Source organism: Eleutherodactylus coqui, chromosome 5 (assembly GCF_035609145.1).
Source record: "Eleutherodactylus coqui strain aEleCoq1 chromosome 5, aEleCoq1.hap1, whole genome shotgun sequence".
Lineage (NCBI taxonomy): Eukaryota > Metazoa > Chordata > Amphibia > Anura > Eleutherodactylidae > Eleutherodactylus > Eleutherodactylus coqui.
Window position 1 is genome coordinate 136,472,688 of NC_089841.1, and position 13,015 is coordinate 136,485,702.

At 39.9% G+C, this 13,015-nt stretch overlaps 1 protein-coding gene across 1 annotated transcript in view; it reads left to right on the forward strand.

The window, feature by feature from the left end:
- Nucleotides 1-4,762: 4,762 nt before the first annotated feature.
- The window catches only part of NOS1 (nitric oxide synthase 1), a 90,151-nt gene continuing 81,898 nt past the window's right edge, over nucleotides 4,763-13,015 (forward strand). The window contains exon 1 of the mRNA XM_066601916.1: nucleotides 4,763-5,465. Coding sequence (XP_066458013.1) covers nucleotides 4,771-5,465 — 695 coding nt within the window. The 5' untranslated portion in view covers nucleotides 4,763-4,770. The remainder of the gene's footprint in view (nucleotides 5,466-13,015) is intronic.

The window sequence follows — 13,015 nt, forward strand, 5'->3', positions numbered from 1 at the left end:
ATGTGTACATAAATGCGCTTACGCCCGTGTGACATGGGCCTTAGGGCTTATTCACATGAATGTATGCGTAAATATGTTCGCCTGTACCAAGCTTAACTCTCGATTGTAATTGGCATATTTAAAGCCATTCAGACTGTGCGCTGCAGCATGTAGGTAAAAAAAAGTATGCTGAACCAATCGCAAGCAGCAACCGGAAGAAAAGCTTGGAATGGCAATAATTAGGGCAAGCTGTCTTCTCTTTTCAGGGTTGTACGCAGGGTAACTCCCTTCCCCTCCCTTTGTTCAGCTGCCATAGAAGTCTATAGCAGCATTCTGTGTAACATGGTGAAAGATAGGTCAAGACCTATCTGTTCACGGCCCGTATGAAAGATACACCTGAGAACGATAGAGCAGGTCCTATCTTTTTGCGGACAAATAATTTGCGTGGAAAAAACACATTTGTCTGAGCAATACCCTTGAAATCAAAGGCATTGCTTGGTCGCATTATACGTGCGACTTTTTAATGTGCGGAAATGTCTCCGCAAATACGTTTGTGTGAAATTAGCCTAATGGAAACTGTACTATCTGTGCTGAAGACGTTCTGATAATGCCATATGAAAGGATATCAAACACGTAATATAAAGAGTGTGTCTTCACTTGTGGCTATTTGAAATTTCTCCCTTGGTGGTGCTCTGGGCAATGGTCTGGCCATTTTACATTGCAAGATTTGCAGTCATAGATGAATGGCCTATTAAAAGTAGAGAATCATTTTTTTATTAAAATGTATTAGCATTTAAAGAGGTTTTCTGGGACTTTTATATTGATGACCTATTTTTAGTATAGAAAGCAAAATTGATCCCCATGCACCACCTGGTCCTCCGTGCTACTCAGCGTGGTCTTTCCACGAGACCACTACTTGTGTTAATACATGGAGAAAAACCCAAGGCACTAGAGGAATCCAGAAATAAATGCAGTCTTTATTTATCTCATCCTTTAAAAATGCAAAGAAGCAGAATTTCCTATTACATTTTTTCCTATTAATTGCTTTACTAGCTCGTGTGTGCATGGTCACAGCATAAATATAGACCTAGCGATCTCTTTATATGCTGTCACCACGCAAACACACATGAAGTAGTAAAGCAGCTAAGAAAAATCAATGAATCATGCTGATTTGCCCACAGCAAACTTGAAACACATACAATGTCTACAATATAAAGATAAGTGCACATAGTAGGTTAGGTAAATATAACATCAGGAGAGACATAGCATACACACTGACTGCAGATCTGGGAGTAAAAAGGTAGCGTGGCAGCATCAATGGATGTAGAAAATGACAATGATTTTTATTCTCCCATAGTACAAAGAAGGCGACGTTTGGGTCCCCAATGGGAGAATAAAACTCATTGTCATTTTTTACACCCATTGATGCTACCACGCTTCCTTTCTACATGGTATTGCATTACAGAATTGGTCTGGATCCGTGTATGGCTGCTGCATCCATCAAGAGGATCCAACCATTGGTGTGGTATATTTTATGTGCTGCTGGGGCTTTGAGTTATGCAGATCTGGGAGTGAGATAATCCCTCCTTCATAGCTAAGAAACCATCTTCATTTTCCTAGTTGCTAGGAAGGCTAAATGCCTGACAACAAGCAGTGGATTCAAGAGGGGCTACGCTGCATCCTTGATTTCCACTGGTAAAATAAATGTAAAAAATAAAACTATATTACAAAATTGATGAGATACACAGAGGTTATTAAATGAACATAAGATGTCGGAAAAGTTGAGCACACTTTAAGGATAGAGAAAAATAGTTTCTTAATGGCTTAAAGGGGTTTTCTGTGACATAAAAAATTTTTAGAGGCGTAAAATGAAGAAAAAAATGAATACTCCCCTATTTCGGTGGCTCCCCATGCAGTCTGCACCGCTGGTACCCACCCCAGTCACAGGCTTCGGCACTGATTCTTCTATGGCACTAAAGCCTGTGATTGGCTGAGCATTGAAATGCACAATGAGCGGCATGTGACCGCCTCCCACTTCTTTCAGGTTCCATGCAGATACCAGGGCTGCAGCGCTGGGCGGGGAGCCACTGGAATGGTGAGTATTCATTTTGTTTTCTTTTTACACAATTTATGTCTCTAGAATTTTTTTCTAATGTCCCAGAAAACCCCTTAAGATAACATCTCAGAAAATTATGATGCTCAAGGTAAACTCTGCTGCATCCGTATCTGCAAAGTATAAATATTTTACAAGACATTCTCAGGTAAATATTACATGTTTTGAGGGGAATTGTATCCATGGAAGTTACTTTCCCCTGAGTTTATTGTTTGCGCTCCAGGGAAGGCATACAACAACTGGGTTATAATAAGATGACAGCGTTACAGTCTCTGTACACTATGAAATATTCTCAGGTGTTGAAGAAATAAAACCTTCTTAGATCTCTATAAAAATATCTAGAATTCTTTTACAAATCAAACGCCTTTTTTTTTTTTTAATTAGAAAGAAAATCCCAATGAGACAAATATGGGGAAAAGTGCAATAGTCAGACAGTAAAAGTCAGACAGTCAAAGACATTCACACAAACTGGAGCAGAGAAAATACAGGATGTAAATCTGTCTAATGTTTCTGCCAGTTATATATCTTATTCTGTTCTGGATGTCTTCCTTGAGTGTTCTGCCTAAAGCTGGTCAAACTGTAGATATGAGATGGTTGGATGATGCCACTGATCCATTACTGATCCATGTCTATCTTGGAGAAACCTAGTTGTCCTAAAAACCTTAACTTGTTTGACCTATTTATATCCAGTCAGACCTTAGGTGAGGGTTAGCTCGCGTTTTCTTTGTATTGTGTGATACCATAGCTGTTGTTTTTAATGTGCCGCCCTATTATCTTCATGTGACCATCTTGGGTTTCACCAAGCAAATGCCCAACTAGACTTGTGAATTAATAGGAGAACAAGAGCTATCTAGAATACTGTCAATAATTACAAAACACTGAGTGCATATTGTACCCATATTTCAATACATGTGTTCTGGGCAGGGGCGTAGCTAAAGGCTCAAGGGCCTGGGTGCAAAAATGTATTTTGGGGTCCCCAGACTTCTCTTAACCCCTCAATACAGAGGCGTAACGTGAAGCTCCAGGGCCCCAATGCAAAATTTGTAACAGGGCCCCCAACTATAATGCTTTATTCATAGTACTGGGCTCCCTATATGGAGAAAAGAGGCCTTATGGGCCCCCTAAGGCTCCTGGGCCCGGGTGCAACCGCATTCCCTATAGTTACACCAGCGTTACACCCCTAATGTTAGTAGAACTGTAGGGAGTCAAATTGTTTGAAGCCTTACATGCAATCAAAACTAAACATTTTTGGGCAATTACTATCATTTTGGAAACAAAACCACAGGAATCAGTAGCTTATAGTACATGTTGCATTATGTTTCATTCCAGATATTCTAGCCAATTGTTATATAAATACTATGTATAGAACATATTAGGCCTCATTTATCAAAACTGGCTAAAAGAAAAACTACCTTTCTTGCCTGTAGCAACCACAGCACAGCTTTCATCTTATCAGAGCAGTTTCATAAATAAAAGCTGAGTTTTGATTGGTTCCTATGGGCAACAAAGACAGTCTAGGGCTTCGTTCACACGGGTGATGCACTTTGACGCCGGCCACATCTCGGTCAAAAATTGTATCACTGGAGAATAGCCGCAACTGAGTCCTGAAAATTAATTAGTGTTTTTATACCCATTCACATGGACGTATCTTGTGAAAAATACGCTGCAGCATGGAATTCCGGTGGTCATCAGAAATCCTCTGAATGACTTCTAATGCTTAAATAGAGCCAGCTGTCTTCTTTTCCAAATGCCAAACACATGTAAACTCGACCCCCCTCCCTTATTTCAGCTCCCATAGAAGTCTATGGGAGCTTCCAGCATATTTCGTCAAAAGATAGGCCAAGAACTATCTTTTGACTCAGCGTGAAAAATCATCGACCAAAAACGGTCACTGATTTCATGTTTTGACGGTGCGTTTTTTTTTCACGTGTCCGAAAATCACCCATTTGAATGAATGCATTGGAATCCAATGCTTCACACGGTTGCAATTTTTGGCTAACGTAATATCATGGCTAAATAGACGCGCAAAAGCGCTCATGTGAATAAGGCCTTACTGTTAGACAGTCTTGATAAATGAGGACCGTAGCATACTGAAAGATACTGCTGTGTAAAGTTAAATGCATTAGTCATGTCTTTGGATGATGTACCTTATGGTAACATACGTATACCAACAACATTTTACTGTTATACCATAGGCTTTTGTAGCAGTTTGGGCTTCTCAATATACTGTTATATAGTACATAATAAAATATATGCATGAATCTGATTAATAAAGAACATATTTTATTTCTACAGCTGCAAAAACTACAGATGGAGACTGGACACATGATTTCAAGGATGCCTGAGAATCAATAAGATGTTAAGCTACCTATAAATGAACTGTTATTAAGAGCCGACCAGAGCTCCCGCGACAGATCCAAGGTTTGTTTGGATTCAGTGTTACCTGGGAAACCTCAGAATTATAGGCTGCTTGCACAGCAAGTTTCCTGAAAATAGGACCAGAAGCATGAGATAGGTGAAGCAAAGCTACGCTCATACGTCTGAAAATCACCAAACTAGGGTTCACTTGGCAACCTGAGGTTCTGTAACAGTCTCATATCGCCCTTCTAACTTAAAGAAAACTAACATAATCATTTGACAAATTTATTGATTCCCAACAGACTTTGAAGAGCTTGGTCATGGAGGAATATGAATTTAGTGTTAAGCAGCTACAACCGAATGTCATATCGGTACGCCTCTATAAGAGAAAAGTGGGTGGTCTGGGGTTTCTGGTAAAGCAAAGAAGGAACAGACCCCCAGTGATAATTTCTGACTTAATTCGAGGTGGGGCAGCAGAGCAAAGTGGTCTTGTGCAGGTAGGTGACATTATATTAGCAGTGAATGATAGACCACTTGTAGATGCCAGTTATGAAACTGCACTGGAAATACTACGCAGTATTGCCTCAGAGACATTTGTGGTGCTCATCCTTAGAGGACCTGAAGGGTTCACAACACATTTGGAGACCACCTTTACAGGAGATGGAACACCCAAGACAATTAGAGTTACCAGACCTCTGTGCCCAAAGTCAAAGTCAAGCGACTTATCAAGTCAGAGTCTGTATAGTAAAGACCAACAAAACATGGTGGACAGTGCAACAAGTTCAGCTGGTTCTTCTTGGCAGGAAGTCCACCAGCTTCTTCACTTAAATGGGCTTGATGGAGTCAAAGGAGATGACATCAGTATAAGTCCTTGCCTTAATGGGGGAGCAGAAAACAATGATATCATGAAAGAGATTGAACCTGTAGTGAACTTGCTACAAAATGCATGTAAAGAGCTAAACGGAGATGGTCATCATGTAGTAGAAAGGAAAGATGTGGAAGTCCAAGTCGAAAGGTAAGACATTTCTTGGTCTAGCATTTTATGTTTAATTACATAAGCTATTATTATTAGTCAACCATCATTGGATGCAGTTATATTCATTTACCAAATGGAAATGACTAGTCATGTATAAAACCTGTGAAATGTAATCAGTCTTGAGTTGGCAGCTTTATCTCTATAGTCAGTCAGCAAGGAATCAACCCATTCTAGTTTTAATTCTATATCCACTTTAGCATAAACTCTCACCATCCTCTGTGTAAAACGGGTCTTCAGTGGTAATGGCTAGGGTAATGTAGAAATGTCTAGCTGTTAGTTGTAATGTCCTTTAGAGGATAGAGATAATAACTTGTGTTTCACACCTGAAGATAAGAATTTTTACTTTCTTCTACACAAGAGACCATCTCTTCTTCATTCAGAAGGTGGCAATTAAGTTATTCATTTTTAGTGTCAGTTAAAACAAGAAACGTACCTATCAGAAAAAAGTACACAAACTCCACAACAACTTTATGCAGTGTTAATGTATTCTGCATTCACCCTCTGCATTTATTACAGTTTCTTCTTTTTCTGGACATTTGCTTTCAGCTTTTCAGAGAAGCTTTCATGCTTATTGTAAATACCCTCACAGTCTTAGACGTTTGATGCATTTTTTGCTTCTCACAATCCAAATACATTCAATGATGTTGAGGTCTTTACTCTGGAGTGGCCAATACAATGAAGTGTCTTTGTTTGATAAGTACACTCTACCTTCAAAGCAGTGTGCTGGATATTGTCGCCTTGACTGCATTATAATCTAGTGGTAATGCAGTTGCTCTCTACTTTCATATATGGTGATAAATACACACATGCGTTTTCCCTTAGCTTAATATAGTCAGAGATGTGTGATATGTGATGAAAGTGGAAAAAAATGTATTCGTCCAACAGATGCCATCCAGGATCCCATGTTAGAAAACCGTATATGATTAATGTTTTTATTACTGGGCTAGCTTATATACCTGGCATTGTCTGGGTTTCCACTCCTACTGAACATTTCAAGAGGCTCAATTTTATTTTTCCTGGTGAGCCAGTAGCTACATTTGGTCAATTCGCCTAATAATAACATTCAGATATTGATCATAGTTCTTGTGAGGATCATATTGAAAACCTTCTAGCAACAATGGAATGCCTTGCTGCCCTCGAGGTGCTGGCTTTTCCTGCAATACTGTTCCAGGGTTTCTGCAGCCCTTGATGTCCTGGCTCTTTCCTGCTCATTCTTAAGTAACTGGGCATGTTGTTCACTTACTCATTAGCAGTAATTTTACTTTCTTTGCTTTCAGCTGGGCTTGTCCGATAGTTTTTCATTGTTCTGGGGGCATTTCGATCCACCACACATTTAAATTATTAAATCTAAATCAACTAAATCTTATTTTACCATACAACAGGCCTTATTGAAACTTTGTAAGAAACTGTTTGTTGCACATAGCAGCAACCAATCATCATTCCTTAAGCTGCTTTAGTAAAATGAAAGCAGTGCTGTGATTAGCTATGAGCAACAAACAGTTGAACCTCTCACCCCACCCCCCATGTATTTTCAATTGGATCATGTATACCAAGTTTGGTTGACATCTATCAAGACATGTAGGAGCCAATGAAGAACAAAGAAATAAATCCTTACTCACATACACACTTCTGTAGCGAAGTATTCATTTGTATGCTAACATGCAACTCAGTCTAACACTAGAATATAACTGTGTAATGAGTATATTGCATTGTGCTATTACACTATTTTATTAGGGGACGGCATGTGTCCCTGACCACTGTTCATTGAGTTGCACCTCTGTTCCCTAATTTTATAATGGAGCCTTCCATTCTCCAGATGTAAGAGTCATGTTATTTTAGTAAGTACGGTAATGCACTTTCATATTGCACAGCAAAGGGAATATCAGTGATAAGTGAAATATTAGTGTCATACTACAATAAATTAAGCTGGCCATACACATTAAAGTAATTGCCCCATGAATAATGTTGTTCATAGTTAGATTTAGTCCATAATTATAAACTTTATTTATTTTTACACTTATTTCTATCTCCAGATATTCCAGAATGGCAGCACCTGCTGTCTCTATTCTGTGTCCACCTCAGTAAATGTTCCATGGTGGTCACACATGCTCACTCTTGCTTCCCTCTTTGCTCCACTGGGAACGTGGAGGGATCCCCGGTGTAGTGAGCGGCTGCTTCTAAAGCTCCATATCTTCTCTGATGTCAGAAGAGATACTGAGCATGTGATAAGAGACTGAGAAAGCATTACAGCAGAAAAGCAAGACTGATGTGACCACCTTAGAACATTTACTGAGGCAGACCAGGCACAGAAAGGCTCTTCAATAGAAACATCAGGTAGATGGCGCTATTCTAACGCTAGTTCTGGAATATCTGGGGATAGAAACTTTTTCTTAAATAAGTATAGTAGAGATTTTCTGCAAACTAGGTTTACAGAACTACAAATACTTTATTGCTTGTGATCATTTTAACTTTGGGGTTAAAGATGATATATGCCAGGTTAAACATCTTCCCTAACCACTGATAGTTCCACTTGTACCTCTAGTTGGTCCAGTGCTTTCTTTTTAAATTAACAAATAAGATCCATAAATCCGTTCTTTCCCTAAAGAATGAATATTTTAGTACATTTGGCTGAAAAAGTAAATATCACAGTTCCGTGTCTCCATCGCAGATTTTATCACATTTGACTGAAAAAGCAGTTGTTATGATTTGTGGCCGCCATCTTGCCTCACCTGTTCCTGCGGACAGTTATAGCGTGCAGTTTCCTTCCCTTAACGGAAGATGCTGTACACTGGCTTCCTGTCAGTCTCTCTCTACTGCCCTAAGAGCACATGCACACACATCTATGGTCTTAAAGGGCCAGAACACTTCTTGCCATCCCAGAACACCTCTAGTTATATCCGATACTGTCCCCCTCAGAACAGTGCCTAAGCTTCTGGTTTCCTTGTTCAGCTGAAGGTGTTTCTCATTTATTCTGATTTCCTGGTTACTAATTCTGGCTATACCTGACTATTCTGCTTCCTGCACTCCTAGCCTCATCCTGTTGTACTGACCATTCTCCTGTCTGCTGCCTACCCTGATTACTGGCCTTTTTGTACTGTGTTGAGCCCAATTGAAGTATATGCTACCTGCCTTGATCCAGATCTTCCTAACTACATCTCTGTTTACACACCTAGGTCCCCCAACTTGGTCTGTAGTTGTGTCAGCAGTCACATAACTAGGACCAACTTGTAGTGTAATGTCCTGGGGACACAACAGCTAAGCCTAGATCCTGATTAGTAGGGTTAAAGGGTGAAGACCGAGGTTCTTCAGGTCCCGCCTCTAGATTTAGGCCAAAGTCAAACCAGTGTGCAACACAGAGGACCCACATGTGCTGGCTCTGAGAGTAGCGCAGCATGCAGCATTATTTTTTGGTAAGCTGACAGACACCATGATGGATCCGGTCAGAGCCCATTAGAAGTCAATGCATCCAACTGAGCATGTTAATGTCTGTTGTGTAAAGGATCTCTCACATCTAGAATTCTGTTTTTCTGTTCCTGTGAGAAAACAGAAAAATTTAATTCGCAATACAGATGTTAAGAGAAGCTTGGGAAGACAGGCATGAAATTATTAAGGCAATGTGTGGATAGTTCCCAGCGGCATTACTGTATACAGTCCACTTGTGCAAAATTCTATTTATTTCTCAATCAAAATGTCTGTGTATGGATTCTGGCTTGGCTTTCAATTCCCAGTCATTGTTACTAAGCTTGTATAAAGAGTCTAAGATTGACTTGCAGGAATGCTGCCTTCCAATATGTGGCACTGTGGAAATATTGTTCCATCTTCCTTATTTGCATATTACTCAGAGGAGCGTGAATGGCTTTAGAAGTCTCCTCACCCACTCACCTTCTAGGTGCTCTCCCTAAGGAGAAAAAACATTGTTCCTTTCTCTATAAATACACATAATACAAAATTCATTGGATAAGTGTGTGATGGGCGTAGGGAAATGAAATACTAAACTAACAGATGAGCAGCATAAGGAAATGTAGAAAATATATGTATAAGAGCAGCTGATTGGTTAGAGATATAACAAGAGAGGTAACATATGAGTAATGCATATGACACCTCAAGCAGTCCCAGCTCATTTCTATACTGATATATGATCAGTATAGAAATGAGCTGGGACTGCTTGCAGCATTATGTCTGAGAACTGGGGACTGCACTGAGGTGACTGAGCAATGACACATAAGGGTAGTGTACTCTGCATGTTAAGTCAACCATTGTTGGGAAGCCAACACAATGAATACAGAGCTTGGTGAAAAAAGATAGAAGTGGTGAAAAAGTGAAAAACCAACACAAGAAGTAGAACAATAGTGAATGCTAACGCAAGTTCAAATGTTTTACATTGATAAAAGTAAAGAACTGCATGAATAGCAGTGACTTGATATGGGGAAAAGCTGTATCTGTTTTTGCCTTGTCTCCAACTTTTGTCCCTCTCGCCACAAGGCCATCATAAATGAAGCCCCATTTTTAAAAATTATTTCACAGCATCTATCCGATTACATTAATACAGGCAACTTTTCATTTAATTCTTTTTGCTTTCATTTGCTGGGACAATTTGTTACTTTGTAATGATTTTAAAACATTTATTTCCCTATAGCTCAAAAACGTCTGCTCTGTTTTATTTCTAAACTTTTCATTCAGAACACATTCCAATATTGCAGTAGCCAAGGATGAAGACAGGACAGTAAACTCATTTAGAAAAATAAGCTACAGCTGTCGTCAGCATTATTGCTATTGTCAAATACTGAATCATTACAGACAGGTAACATTAATTATCCAACCTTATTTAATTGATGGCCTATCCCCAGGAACGGGGCCATCAGTACCTGATAGAGGTTTGCTTCAATAAACGAGCCTGTAGCCATCCATATGGCCGCTATAAACAATATGGTGTTCTGCTTACGTATAGGGTTTTGCCCAGATATAAACGTCAAATAGGCTGTGGCGCTCACACGAGCACTGTGGCCCCTTCAATCAGCTGATTGGTGGGGATGTCAACCAGCGGACGCCCACCAATCACATATTGAAAAGGTTGGATAACCCCTTTAAATGCTGAACAGGGTGATAAGAAATTATCAAATTGCTATTGAATTACAGAATAGTATTTAACTTTAATAATTAGATAATATATACCAAGTACATCCCTATAATACACATTATGTTGCTCTATTCAGAAATAAAGGAACATTCCAATTTTGACATCACTTTTTCAGCCTCCATTTGATGTAAACTTCAGGAAAAGATCCCAACATATACCTACAAAAGAACGTTCAGACATATTCCACTGTATAGGAACAAAGTTTGATACATCGCCCATTAATGTTGTATGGAATTGTGCAGCCTACCATGCCACTACATATTTTAAAAAATGTATATTGACACATACTAGGCTGAAAGAGGCCAAAAAGACACTAAGATAACTTATTAATAGCAAATTGAAGAGGTGTCAAACTGCAATGATGTAATTATTATGGTAGACTTTAATTATCCGGATATAATATAAGAAGATGAAAACTGTGAATCTCATAAGGGTTCTTGAAAACAACTGAAGATAACTACCTTACCCAACCTGTACGGGAGCCAACTAGAGGGGGGGCCATTATGGACCCATTACTAACCAACAGACTGGACAGAATCACAGGGTGGAGGTTGAGGGACACTTTGTAAATAGTGATGACAATATAATTAATTTCCAGCTGTCATTCAATAAAAAGCCTTATCAGGGAGTGACAAAAAAACTGAACTTTAGTAAAGCAAAATTTGATCAGCTCAGAATTACTCTCAGCAATATTAATTAGACAAAGTCCTGAAAAAATAACAGTACAGGCGACAAATGGGAGAAGTTTAAAAACATCCTAAATACCTCATGCGAGCAGTTTATACCCTTCAATAAAAGAACTACGAATAGAATGAAATCAATGTGACTCGACAAGACTGTAAAGGGGGCAATAAGTGAAAAAAGAAAACATTTAAATTACTAAAACACGAAGGCAGCGAAGAAGCGCTAAAAACATACAGGGAAAAAAACAAAATATGTAAGGAAAAGATAAAAACTGCAAAGGAAGAGGCAGAGAGACTGATTGCCAAAGAGAGCAAAAATAACCCTAAACCAGGGTTTCCCCAAACTGTGTGCTCCACATAGCCCTTGTGGCTCTGCGAGTGACTGTCAAAGGCTCTGATGGAGGGTCTAGGTCCCCACTCTACTCACCGCTGTAGCAGTGTCCGGACAGCCTATAATGAGGAAATCAGCATGCAGGACCTGTGGTCAGCATAGCAATGTAGATCACATGAGCCGACTTTGGTCATGTGATCCTTGTTGCTATGTCAGCCACAGGTCCTGCATGCTTATTTCCTCAGTACAGGCTTTCTGAAAACTTCTACATAAGTGAGTAGAGCAGGGATTATAATAGGGACAATTGGGGCGACCGTCCCAGGCCTGAGACTCCAAGGGGGCCCATGGCCGTCCCAATCGCCTCTATTGTAATCTGCACTGCTAAACCTTTCCCTGCATCTGAAGAATATAGCAGCAATGGGGGACCCTAATACTTCTGGGGCAGCAATGAGGGACCCTATTACTACTGGGGAAGCTATGGGGGACCCTATTACTACTGGGGCAGCAATGGGGGGCACTATCACTACTGGGCCGCAATGGGGAAGCCTATTGCTACTGGGGCTGCAAAGGGGGAGCCTATTGCTACTGGGGCCACAATAGAGGGCCTATTACTACTGGGGCCACAATAAGGGTCACTATTACTACTGGGGCCAATATAGGGGATGCTAGTACTATTGGGGCCAATATAAGGGACACTATTACTACTAGGGTCACCAATATAGGGGGTCACTATTACTACATGGGGTGGATTTGCTGCGGAATTTACAGTAGCTGTAGCAGCAAAGTGGAAGAGATTTTGAAAATCTCATCCACACTCTGTGAAAAAATCTGCAGAAAACCCGTGTGGATATTGACATGTGCAGAATTTAATTCCGCAGCATGTTAATTTTAAACATATTGTATACCAATAGCCCATGCAGTGCTCCAGCATTCCTCCCTGTTTTTTTAAATGGCCCTGTCCTTTTTATAACGATTGAGGTAAAAATCATATGTTGTGATAAGCCACGGCCCTAAACCCAGCTATGATCATACCCTGCATGGGGCTCCAGGAGAAACGTCTGCTTCAAAAAGGTCTTCATGGCTAAAAACGTTTGGGAACCACTGCCCTAAACAATTTTTCCATTATAAAAACAGTAAAAGGATTTGCACGGAAAGCACTGGCCCTTTAACAAATAATGCAGGAGAAACCATAGAAGATATAATTAATACAACGGAGGACAATGTATGACTGCAAATGGATGTAAATAAGCTGGGGGTTTGGGTAGAAAAATGGCAAATAAACTTCAACATTGATAAATGTAAGATTGTGCACATGGGCAGGAGAAACGGGTGTCACCAATAGACACTAAATGGGATACTAGACCTGGGAGTACTAGTT